Source organism: Myotis myotis, unplaced genomic scaffold (assembly GCF_014108235.1).
Source record: "Myotis myotis isolate mMyoMyo1 unplaced genomic scaffold, mMyoMyo1.p scaffold_m19_p_3, whole genome shotgun sequence".
NCBI classification, from domain to species: domain Eukaryota; kingdom Metazoa; phylum Chordata; class Mammalia; order Chiroptera; family Vespertilionidae; genus Myotis; species Myotis myotis.
Genome location: NW_023416335.1, coordinates 21,368,995 through 21,382,348, shown reverse-complemented (window position 1 = coordinate 21,382,348; position 13,354 = coordinate 21,368,995). Strand labels below are relative to the sequence as shown.

General features: G+C 36.7%; 1 protein-coding gene across 6 annotated transcripts in view; it reads left to right on the top strand.

The window, feature by feature from the left end:
- NSD3 (nuclear receptor binding SET domain protein 3) overlaps positions 1-13,354 on the top strand; it is a 110,644-nt gene that overhangs the window by 68,589 nt on the left and 28,701 nt on the right. For all 6 annotated transcript variants that reach the window (XM_036298740.1, XM_036298739.1, XM_036298736.1 and 3 more), the window contains 5 exons: positions 518-648; positions 1,031-1,159; positions 1,784-1,910; positions 9,246-9,443; positions 9,916-10,089. In XM_036298740.1, the coding sequence (XP_036154633.1) occupies positions 518-648; positions 1,031-1,159; positions 1,784-1,910; positions 9,246-9,443; positions 9,916-10,089 (759 nt within the window). The remainder of the gene's footprint in view (positions 1-517; positions 649-1,030; positions 1,160-1,783; positions 1,911-9,245; positions 9,444-9,915; positions 10,090-13,354) is intronic.

Here is a 13,354-nt window from a genome sequence, read left to right as displayed (position 1 = left end):
TTGGTGGGGGGGGGCAATACTCAACTAAATTGCAAAATTGGGGGAAAATGGCACTATCCGTGTACGAATCGAATACAAATCAGAGATTTGTCACATCCCTAATAAAAACAATTTGGAGATGTCTCTGCGACCATATCTGTAAGCTACATAGTGTGTTGGGTTTTATGTCTTCCCCCTCCAAATTGAATGGTTCTTTGGATGGTTCCAAACAAATCAGCTATCGTGTAGTTTTGGTAGAATTGGTTTTTAGGTTGGAATTTGGGCTCTGTTGACTGAAAATAGCTTTAGAACAGGGGCACTGCATTAAATGTTTTAATAGAGCGGTTGTAAAGAAATCACTGTGAGGAAAAGTCAGAAGCTTATGAAGTTTTGACTCGTGACTTCAGTGTTACAAAGGGAGCTGTGCTTTCTTCACACCACAGATGAGTTTGGGGAAAGAAAATATTCTCCCACAAAAAAGTTAACAGAACAAACTTTAAGCACTATTTTAGGATTAATTTCGGTGTATTGTATTAAGGTGCCAGCGAGATTTCAGATTCCTGTAAACCTCTAAAGAAAAGGAGTCGCGCCTCAACTGATGTAGAAATGACTAGTTCAGCATACAGAGACACATCTGACTCTGATTCTAGAGGCCTGAGTGACCTGCAGGTAAATATGTTCAAGGGTCTGAGCACAGTGCACTTTTTTGCTTTGCAAAACCAAGTAACATACATAATTGCTTTACCCAACTTCTTTGGGAGCATGGGGATTTTTAAAATATTCACAGTGAAGAAGTCATTTGGGTTATTTTGTAATGATGCGCATCTTAATTTTGCTAGTTTCTTACATAACAGAAGCATAGCTTTTTTTTTTTTTTTTTTAACTAAAGTTTTTGTCAAAACACCAGACATGGTATCCAGATGTTTTAGAAAGAAAGGAAAGAGGTCGTGTCCAGGTTTATTTGAGCAACTCTTACTAGGATCTTTATAGCACCTAACTGAGGAAATTTTTGTTTTGTTTTTCTTAAAAATGTGCTATGTTTTCCATGTAGGTAGGCTTTGGAAAGCAAGTAGATAGCCCTTCAGCTACTGCAGATGCAGACATTTCTGATGTGCAGTCCGTGGACTCAAGTTTGTCAAGAAGAGGCTTTGGAACGAGTAAGAAGGACACTGTGTGTCAGGTAGGCAAGTGGCCTGTCCTATAGCTTGAAAGAATTGCTATCATACTCTGCCAGTAATAAATTAATTTACCACCTATTGGAGAGGGTAGTGTCTTTCTAAATTATGATACTGGTTTAAAGCAAGATCTAAAAGCCATTTTGGGCTCTTCACTTTTTGAGTTGGAATATGTACTATTCATATGCAGATATAAATCTCCATTGTGAGATTGTGTTATGAAATGGAAGTAAGTGGCAAATGACTGATTTCAAAACCATTTTCTTAAATTGGTATTAAGTTTTTAATGTATTTTACCCTTTCTGAAAAATGCTGCTTTGCCCTGTGAAAAAACTGTAAGTATCCAGATTCCAAAAACGGAATCATAAAAGATTAAGTTTGACTTTTAAACTATACCATATTGGGTCTGGAAATAGTTATCTAGTTCAGTGGTTCTCACAGTGAGGGCCAAGGACCAGCAGCAGCAGCATTGTCAGGATACTTGTAAATGCATATTCTTTTCCCCCACCCCCACACCTACTGAATCAAACTATAGGAGAGGAACCCTGTGCTCTGTGTTGTAATAGACCCTCCAGGTGATTCTGATGCCTGCTAAAGTTTGAGACCCACTGCTCTTTGCTTTGTTGCAGATCTGTGAAAGCTCTGGTGACTCTCTGATTCCTTGTGAGGGAGAGTGCTACAAATACTTTCACCTGGAGTGCCTGGGGGTGACATCACTCCCCGATGGGAAGTTCATCTGCATGGAATGTAAAACCGGTGAGCTTTCTTGTTTTGGTAGATATGAAAAGATGGATAAGGAGGAATGTGCAATGCCAGCACCTGCCATGATATCTAATTTTCTTACCGCTGTTATGTAGCTCTTCTCCCATAAGTATTTCAACAAATGAAGATCATTTGCTGTTTAGGCTTCATAAAATTGAAAGAGTAGTTAGCAATATTATTACAAAATTTCCTCCTACCTGTGCCTTAATCATAAAAATCTATCAATTCATCCAGATGTACTTGTATTTTATCTAAAGAGCTATACAAAGTATATAGAGTAAATTATTTTTCAAATGGGTTTAAGGTTGTTATGCTCAATAAATTGGTTTAAAGTCCCTTGACTTCAATAGACTAGAGTAAGTGTCGATTGCAAAGCGTAACCATGGTGACAGTACTTTTAGTGGAAAGATGGAGCTACTGGAAATTGTTTTTAAAACTTGTGGGTTTTGGCCCGGTTGGTGTGGCTCAGTGGTTGAACATTGACTCATGAACCTAGAGGTCACACACAGTTGGATTCCTGGTCAGGGCACATTCCCAGGTTTGCAGATTTGATCCCTGGTAAAGGGCATGCAGGAGGCAGCTGATCAATGATTCTCTCTCATTGATGTTTCTACCTTCCTCTCTGAAATCAGTTAAAAATATTAAGAATAATTTAAAAAAATAAAAAATGCAGGTTTTGGATTCACCATTTAGTTCTCACCACCCCACCCCAATACAGACTACCACCTATCAAAATAATTTATAGAGAAAGAAGTAGACAAGTTTGTATTTCTTCCCTGTGTACCCATGATTCTATTTAAAGTCATGGAAAGCTGGAAGTAGAGTTGTTTAATCTGTAACAAGGCAAGTGAAGAGTCAACTGAACATAGCATGGTAGTGCATCCAGGAACTATGTACGGTTTTTTGTTTTATTTTTTGCTGTGAGAAACTATGAGCCAACTGGTTATCAAGTATTTATGATATGCTCATCTTACCCGTGACACTTTATTTTCCTACTCCTTTTCCCTTTTTCTTTGGATTCTCATAAATAGTTTTATCCTTCTTTATTTGATTTTATCCTTCTTTATTTGAATCAGTGCATGCTAAAATTGTTAGAGTGGTAATTTTTTCTGAACACTGAGTAAATGCCAGGTGCTGTTAATACTAAGCATTATATCCTATTACTAGAGGCCCAGTACCTGAAATTTGTGCACTGCCGGGGGCGGGGGATGTCCCTCGTCCCTCAGCCCAGCCTGCGCCTTCTTGCAGTCCGGGACCGGTTCGCTGCTCCTTACCGCTCGGCTCACTGTTCCTTAGCGCTCCCCCTCCACCGCTGCACTCACCAGCATGAGCCTGGCTTCTGGCTGAGTGGCACTCCCCTTGTGGGAGCACACAGACCACCAAGGGGGCAGCTCCTGCGTTGAGCGTCTGCCCCCCTGGTGGTCAGTGCACATCATAGCAACTGGTTGTTCTGGTCATTCCGCCGTAATGGTTACTTAGGCTTTTATTATATAGATCTCATTTTACCCTCATAGCATAATAAGATAGATACTGTTATTATTTTCATTTTGCAGAGGGTGAAACTAAGGATTAGAGGGTTTAGTTTAGTACCTTGTCCAAAGTCATGAAAACAAGTTGATGAAACTGGCAGTTATGCCCAGGAGGCAGCTTGACCCCCGGATCCTTGCTGTTTACCATTGCCTTCTACCACCTTGATTAAGTAGGATAGAGATCATGTATCATATATTTTAACACACATGTGCTTTCTCGCTCTTGCTCTTGCTCTCTCACAAACATACACATGCAAAAATTAAGCTATTAAAGCTGTTTTGAACATATAACATATTTTTTCCTACATAAGATATTTTATTCATCACATGTAGACCCTACAGTAAAACATTTGAACAATTGGCCAACTGGCAGGCTTGGGGTCAGATTATCTGCACATTGTTTTATTTGTCCTTCAAAATCTGTTTTGAATGTGTGAACATGGATCAGGCATGTACTCCTGGTTCCTCAATTCTCTGTCATTCCCTTTTTCTGAAACCCTGTCACTCCAGCCATTTATATAACCTGTCCAGTCCCTTCAAACACTTAAGTTTGCAATCTCTGATTCCAACTACTGATAGGAAGGACCGAATAGCTCAGTATTAAAACACTCTTTTGAGGCTTCTCTCCTAACTCTGGAATCCAGCTGAATTCTGCCATGGTTAGATATAAACTAAATTGGTACACATCTATTAAGAAATTTAAGAAGGAAATTTGCTTTAAAAACAATTAAATGGAACAAAGTTGGAGGATTCATATGCCCTCATTTCAAAATTTACTAAAAGCTACATCAATTAAAACAGTGTGATACTGGCATAAAGACAGACATATACCCAATGGAATAGAATTGGGAGTCCAGAAATAAATATTCACATATACAGGAATGATTTTTTGAGAAGGGTACAAAGACCATTTCATGGGAAAATGACAGACTTTACAGCAAATGATGCTGGGAAAACTGGATATCCACATGCAAAAGAATGAAATTAGAACCTTAACTAACAACCATATACAAAAAATAATTCAAAATGTGTCAGGGTTCAAACATAAGAGCTAAAACTATAAAACTCTTAGAAGGAAACATAAAAGAAATGTTTGTGACATTGGATTAAGCAGTGATTTCCTGATATGACATCAAAGGCACAGGCAACAAGAGAAAAAATAAACAAATTGGACTTTATCAAAATTAAAAATTGGCTCAGTTGGTTGAGTGTCATATTGCGCAACAGAAGGTTGCTGGTTCAGTTCCCAATCAGGACACATACCCAGGTTTCTTGTTTCATTCCTGATTGGGGGTATGTGCAGGAGGTAGCCCATGGATGTTTCTCACATCAGTGGTTCGTTCTCTCTCTCTCTCTCTCTCTCTCTCTCTCTCTCTCTCTCTCTCTCTCCCCCCCTCTCCCTTCCTCTCTCTAAAAGAAAATTTTAAAAAATCAATAAAATGATGTCTCTATTACAAAAAACAACAACACAGTACTGTACATCAAATGACACTATCAACTGGGTGAAAAAGCAACCTACAAAATGGGAGAAAATATTTGCAAATAACCTATCTGACAAAGAATTAATATCCAAAATCATACATAAAGAACTCCTATAACTTAACAAGAAGCCCACAACCCAATTCAAAATTAGGCAAAGAACTTGAATAGATTTTTCTCCAAAGAACTTATACATATGGCCAATAAGCACATGAAAAGATGTTCAACATCATTCATTAGTAATCAGGCAAATACAAATCAAAACCACAATGAGATGCCACTTCATGCCTATTAGAATGGCTATTACCAAGAAAGCAGAATATGGATGAATTGAAACACTTGTACACTGTTGGTGGGAATTTAAAGTGGCATAAGTGCTGTGGAAAACAGTATGGCAGTTCCTCTATTAAACATAGAATACATGTGACCCAGTAATTCCATTTCTGGGTATATACCCAAAAGAATTGAAAGCAGGGTCTCTTAGCAGATATTGGTACACCCATGTTGGTTGCAGCACTATTCACAATGACTAAAAGGTAGAAACAACTCAAATGTCCATCAATGGATGAATGGATAAATAACATGTAGAATAGTAAACAATGGATAAATAAACAATGGAATATTATTCAGCTTTAAAAAGAAATGAAATAAATACTGATATATGCTACAACATGGATGAACCTTGAAGACACTATGCCGAGTGAAATAAGCCATTTATAAGGACAAATATTTTATGGTTCCACTTACTAGTACATGAGTTACCTAGAGTAATCAAATTCATAGAGACAGAAAGTAGAACAGTTGCCGAAACCGGTTTGGCTCAGTGGATAGAGCGTTGGCCTACGGACTGAAAGGTCCCAGGTTCGATTCCGGTCAAGGGCATGTACCTTGGTTGCGGGCACATCCCCAGTGGGGAGTGTGCAGGAGGCAGCTGATCGATGTTTCTCTCTCATCGATGTTTCTAACTCTCTATCTCTCTCCTTTCCTCTCTGTAAAAACTCAATAAAATATATTAAAAAAAAAAAAAAAAAAGTAGAACAGTTGTTACCAGGGGTTGGTTAGGAGAGAAGAGTGGTGGGTAGTCAGTATGGGATGATGAAAAAATTCTGGAGCTGTATATTGGTGATGATTGCAAAATAATGTAAATGGATTTAATGTCACTGTATACTTAAAAATGGCAAATTTTATGTTTTATATTTTTTTAATATGTTTTTAAATTGATTTTTAGAGAGAGAGGAAGGAAGAGGGATAGAGAGATAGAAACATCAATGAAAGAGAAACATCATCTATCAGCTGTCTCCTGCACATACCCCTACTGGGGATCGAGCCTACAGCCCAGGCACAAGCTCTGACTGGGAATCAAACCTGCGACCTTTTGATTCCTGGGTCGACGCGCAACTATTGAGTCACACCAGCCGGGCTCATGTTTTATATTTTAACTACAATTTTAAAAAGAACAAAAAACAATTACTGCCCTGGCCAGTTTTCCTCAGTGTTTAGAGCATCAGCCTGCGGACCAAAGGGTACCAGGTTCGATTCCCTGTCAAGGGCATGTACCTTGGTTGCAAGTTCCCCAGCCCAATAAGGGTGTGTGCAGGAGGCAACTAATTGATGTGTGTCTCGCTCCTCCACCTGCCTCCCTTTCACTCTCCCTAGAAAGCAATGGAAAAAATATCCTCTGGTGAGGATTTTAAAAAAGTTTTTTAAACAAAAACAATCACAGTTGACACCACAGGTTTGAACTACATGAGTCCACTTATATGCAGATTTTTTTCCAATAAATACTGTCTCTTGGAACATCTTTTAGAAATTTCCTTACCACCATGAAGCAGTCATGTTAATTATACTATGCTACAAAAAAGCAATTGTATTGCTGTTTTAAAATATCAATGCATGAGTCATTACATCTGTAAATAAATATAAATTTCTTTTTCACATTATCACCTTTTTTTTGTTAATCTTCACCTGAGGATATTTTTTCCATTGGTTTTTGAGCTCTTTTTATGTCAATGCAAATATATTCAATTGCTGTTCTATAGTATGCCTATGTCACAGTTTAACTATTCTCCTATTGAGGGAAGTTTGAGTTGCTTTCAGTTGTTTGCAGTTACAAACAGTGCTTTAGTCAGCATCCTTTTACGTATACAAGTCTATTCTAATGTAGAGAGTAAGAAGTATAATTTCTAGGCCGCAAAAAGTGGATGTACTTTTTTGAAAAATGGATTCTGCCTTGTTTCCTTCTAAAGTAGTTCCTTCCAATTTAAATTCCTACGAGCACTATGCAAGAGTACCTTTTCTCCCTATACCCTGATCAACAACTGATATTATCAGACTTTGAAAGTTTTTTTCCTATTGATGAATTTTTACAGTAAAATGTAACTTGTGGTTTTAATTAGCATTTATCTGATTACTAGTGAAGTTGAGCATTTTTCATGTTTATTGGCTGTCTTTCTGCTTTCTGTAAATTGTCTGTTCATTCCTTTTGCTCGCGTTTATTAGGCTATTTTGTTTCTATTTTGATTGATAGTTCTTTATAAGTCTTGTTTAGCTATCTTTGCTTATATAGGTTGCATATATTTTCACTATATTTGAACATTGTGTAACAAAACAATCCTTTATCATCTTTGTTGCATATATTTTTCCACATCTGTTTGTCTTTTACGTGTTCCTTCTTTTTTTCCATTCTAATTGGGATTATTTCTTCCTTTAAATATTTGGCAGATTGACCAGTAGAGCCATCTGGGCTTAAAGTTTTCTTTTGTTGGAAGATTTTTAATTATAGTTTCACTTTCTTTAATAGTTTATATAACTAATAATATTTTCTATTTGTTTTTGTGCCATTGTTGGTAAGTTCTGTTTTTCTAGGAATCTGTTTACTTATCTAAGTTGTAAAATTTATTGGCAAAAATGTAATGATCACCGTGTATTATCTTTTTAACTTTGTAGGATATGTAGTGATATATCATTATTTATTTCTGATAGTTATATGTATTGCTACTTTTTCTTGTGTGTGTGTTTTTTTTTAATTAGTCATTGTTACCAGGGATATCAGCTTTTTTAAAATATGTTTTTATTAATTTTTAGAGAGAGAGGGAAGGAGAGGTGGAGAGAAATAGAAACATCAATGAGAGTGAAACAGCAGCATCAATTGATTGCCTCTTGCTCACCTCCTATTGGGGATCAAAGCCCAGAACCTGGCATGTACTCTGACTGGGAATCAAACTGGCCAGCCACCTCCTGGTGCGCAGGTCGATGCTCAACCCTTGAGCCACACTGGCCAGGCAGGGATATCTGTTTTATTAATCTTTTTCAAAGTGCCAATTTTTGTTTTTGTTTTTAATATTTCCCAATGTATATTAATTTCACTTCATTTTTGAAGAATGTTTTCAGTGGATATAGAATTCTGGCTTGGTAACAATTTTCTTTCAGCTTTAAAGATAGCATCTCGTTATTTTCTGGTTTTTATTTTTCTTTCAGTCAGCTATTAGTGTTATTGTTGCTTTGTTGAAGATACTTGTCTTTTGTGTGGGTAATTTTAATATTTTCTTTTTTGTCCCTGATTTTGTACAGTTAGAATAAGATGTCTAGCTGTCATTTTTTTGTTTTGAAGGGGTAATTTTGAGTTTTCATCTTATCCCTGTTTTACATATGGAAATTTTAAGTGATTATCTAATGGAATCTGCCTTTTCTTTGGTAGTTTCTTTTACTTATTCTGTGTTGGAAAGACCTTGACACTCTCACCTCTCAGGTGTTGAAAAATTCTGGTTTGGGTTTTCTATGGAAATAATTTTAGTGTAGAGTAAAAAGTGGAGATCTAAATTATTTATACTGCTACATCTCCAAATCCTATATAATATAAGGCTAATGTGCAAATAGACTGAAAGGCAGAATGACCGGTCATTATGATGCACACTGACCACTAGGGGGCAGACGCTCAATGCAGGAGCTTCCCCCTGGTGGTCAGTGCACTCCCACTGGAGCAAGGGCTGCTCAGCCAGAAGCCGGGCTCATGGCTGGTGAAGGAAGGGTTGGTGGCAGGAGCCTCTCCCACCTTTGCTGCAGGCAGACATCCCCCAAGGGGTCCCAGACTGCAGGAGGGCACAGGCCGGGCTGAGGGGACCCCTCCCGACCCCCAGTGCACGAATGTCATGCACCAGGCCTCTAGTCAATTATAATAGCAAATCAATTATTCTAACAAAATTTATTAAATATTTTAATTTAACCATTTATTTTCCGTGTTCATCTCAGTAGCTGCTTCTATTTAAAAGGAATATGCTTTAATTAGCTTTTATTTAATCTCTGTTCTTCACCAATTTCCCAGGAAAGCACCCATGTTTTTCATGTAAGGTGTCTGGTACAGATGTGAAGCGTTGCTCTGTCGGTGCTTGTGGGAAATTTTATCATGAAGCCTGTGTCCGCAAATTCCCCACTGCCGTCTTTGAATCAAAAGGATTCCGCTGTCCCCAGCACTGCTGTTCTGCCTGCTCTATGGAGAAAGATATCCACAAAGCAAGTAAAGGTAAAACAGAGCTAAGATAAAAAAGAGCTACTTTTTTAAGTTCAGTAGCAAATAATAAGCATATTGTTATAAGGAGCATCAGGCATTCTCCCTCTGTTTGTCTGTAGATACATGAGCTCAGCCACAGTAGATAGCATAATAAGTAGAGATTAGGTTCTCATTCAGACAATGAGAAGAAAATTCCATATGTTCAAAATTACCCTTGGAAATTCCTTAAACAGCTGCAATATTGGAGACCACCATCTCCCCAGCATCGGAGCAGACAAATATTTCTTTGATCTCTAGAAGGGTGCTGCATTTAGGGGCCATATAGCATAGGAATGACAGAGCCAAACAAGTGAAGAAAATATTTTTATCTTACTATATTCAGCATCACACAGGAACCCAAAAGAACCCAACTCCAAAAATTTCATTTTATATATCCAGCTGATGCCTTATTATGTAGATTCCTTTTTGATTTGTCTTTAAACAGGTCGCATGATGAGGTGTTTGAGATGTCCAGTAGCCTATCACTCTGGAGATGCTTGTGTTGCTGCTGGAAGCATATTCGTGTCCTCCTACATTCTCATCTGTAGTAATCATTCCAAACGGAGCAGTAATTCATCCTCTGCTGTAAATGTAGGCTTTTGTTTCGTTTGTGCGAGAGGTGAGTGTCAGTCCTTTCTCTTAGTTCTTTCTGAGTTCACTGGCATTAAAATAGAGTTTCAATAATATCCCCAAGACAGATGAACATTTCCAGTAGCTAGTCCCTTTTATATCATTAGACATTCAAATTGTTAGAATATTAATTCTTCCATAAATTAAGCTAAAGTCTGAATTTTTTAATAACTTAGAATTATGCATAAGTCCTTAGCATTTCTACTTGGAGCATCAAAAGATTAATCTATTTCCTTCTGCAAACAATTCTTCTATTCAAAGCAGGGCCTTCCCGTGTCATATTCTTTAATCCAGAGCTTACAACCTATTGAGATTTCACTTGGAAGGCAAAATGAGCACATTTATTTTTTAGTCGTTTATGTCGTATTTTATCATGTTTTAGTCTGGCATTGAGGAAGGCCTGATGGGATACAGCCAAAGCAACATATGTGGTGGTGTTAGTTAAGAGCCAGAAATGCAGGCTGTTGATATGTAGGTATGTCAAGAGATTGATCAACTAAAAACAATATTGTGTCCCTCAGGAGGTCAGTGAGCTTGAGTTCATGATAAACATAAAATAGAAATTCATTAGTCGAATATGATACAGAATATTTATCTTTTTTTTTCTTTAGGAGACAGTTCTTTAATTTGGTGAAAGTACCATAAAATATTTTTAAATAGAATTTAGGTAGTATTATAGATCTTGAGTTACTTTACTTTTGTGTCTCACATTTTTAAAATAATAACTAGAGGAAGTGGGCAGTAAAAGTTTAAATAAATGGTATCCTTTCTGTAGCAGCCAGCGGGGTCCATTGTGTGTACTGCTTCCAGTATGCCAGAGTTTTCTTTCCTCACTAGAGCAATTACATAGTTGTATCCTTCTTTGAAACCTGGCTGGTACATGGAGAAGTAGGTCTGACATATTTCGTGCCACATTGTAACAGGTGACTAAAACGATTCAAATAAAAAAAATAAACCCCGTCCCTAAGAAAGTAATGATAGGATGGAAATACTGACTTATCCAATTGAGTGGCTAGCTTTAGAGACCTTTAAACAGATGAGTGTCAATGAGAACATAAAGTCTCTATGGCTTTGTTAGTATTTTATTCTACTATCTAAGCACTTACTTTACTTAATTTTACCAGGAGTGTGTGTTTCTTACTTTTACTCACTTTTACTGGTTTGTGTTTCTCGTAAAAATGAGTAAAGCACTTAATTTTACTTTTACTCACTTTTACTAGGAGTGTGTGTTACTTATTTTTACTCACTTTTACTAGTTTGTGTTTCTGTTTGTGCATGTGTAACTGAGCCAACATTTTAAATATCAAGTTACTAACTCTCATGTTGATGTACTTGGGAGTACATTTTGAATCAATCAAGTACCATCAGTATGTATTAACCAATATTTTCTTTGGCTCTATTTCATTCAATAATTGGGAAACCTTTAAAAACAGGTATTTTCAACTTAAGACAGGTAGAAAAATGGCCCATTGTCAAGGAACCTTGTTTTGTAGAAAATCTAGCCATTTTGTTAAGTTTAACTTATATGCCTTGATTAAAAGCTTGAGATAATGGAAATAGGAAAAACCCATGTTTTAATACTAGGATCTGTATTTGCATCTTATCAATTTGGCAATTATTCTAAAGTATTACTACATTTAAATGCCTGCTTAAGCAAGATTATTTAATTCCCAAGTATTTTAACTGGAACTTTGTCCAGTAAACAGTAACTTTTATTTTCCTTTCCAGAATTTTATAAAATCTTATTCTAAATTGATCAAATGTTGGGATTTGAGAAGGCTTAAAAGTTTTTCAGAAATACATAATATGTGTTCTTTATTCATTATTTGTAGCAGTTTCCTTTTTTAAAAAGAGACCTAATTGTAATAAATCCACACATTTAAAGGAGTACTTTAATCGTTTGTTTTTGCTATTAGAAAACTTAGCTTGTTTTGTTTTGTTTCTTGTCTCATACAGTTTTTCCCTCCTCTGAGAGGATTTTTCTTAGTTCTTGGTTATTGCTTGTTTAAAATCATTAAGCTAATTCTTAAGGACACAAATATCTAGAAATATTTTTTAGAAATGTTTTAAGGTTTGCAGGAGTGAGGAATGTACGGCCCAAGAAATCATTTGGTCTGTCCTTGCCAAGGCATTAGGGGTGAGTTAATTAAATGTTTGACCAAATATAACAGGCTAATTTTTAAGTTGATAATTTTATATAGCCTAAGAATGGTGTTATAAATATCAAAGTGGTTGGCAGAAAAAAGGTTCCCCACTCCTGGTTTAGAGGAACATTCCTCCTCCCTCGCCCTCCCCATGGTGCATAGAAAATGTTCAGTTATATTTCAGTGTCATAAACAGGAGTGTGCAAAAGTAGATATACATAATACAACAAATAATACAATAATTAATAAATAATAATACAAGAATAAACTCTGCGTTTCGCATACTCACACCTGTAAACCTACTTTGCCCACCCTTGAATATTACTCAGCATCTTTCATCAGGAGGTTGGTGTAAAATAATAGTTAGCTAACTTCTATGCCTTTCTTTGTAATGGTAATTTTAAACGGAGAAGTTAGATTAGGGTTTTCTTTTAATTTTAATAATAATAGCAATTTGCCCTAACCGGTTTGGCTCAATGAATAGAGCATCGGCCTTCGGACTGAAGAGTCCCAGGTTCGATTCCAGTCAAGGGCATGTACCTTGGCTGCGGGCACATCCCCAGTAGGGAGTGTGCAGGAGGCAGCTGATCAATGTTTCTCTCTCATCAATGTTTCTAATTCTCTATCCCTCTCCCTTCCTCTCTGTAAAATATCAATAAAATATATTTTAAAAAATAATAATAATAGCAATTTATTTTGCATCTGTAAATCAAACTCTACTAAATACTATCTCAGGGGTCCTCAAACTTTTTAAACAGGGGGCCAGTTCACTGTCCCTCAGACCGTTGGAGGGCTGGACTATAGTTTAAAAAAAAATTATGAACAAATTCCTATGCACACTGCATGTATCTTATTTTGAAGTAAAAAAACAAAATGGGAACAAATACAAAATTTGTATTTGCATGTGGCCCGCGGGCCGTAGTTTGAGGACCCCTGTTAACTATCTGAATGAATTGCCACAATTGCCCTAAGAAGTTATTTCCCCATTTTATGTGGATGAGAACACTGAAGCCCAGATGAAATATTTAAAAGTTGTTAAATAGAGGGACCATGTGTACCTGATCTTTCTTATTTTAAAACCCACGTTATTTTATTTTACACTACCTTTTT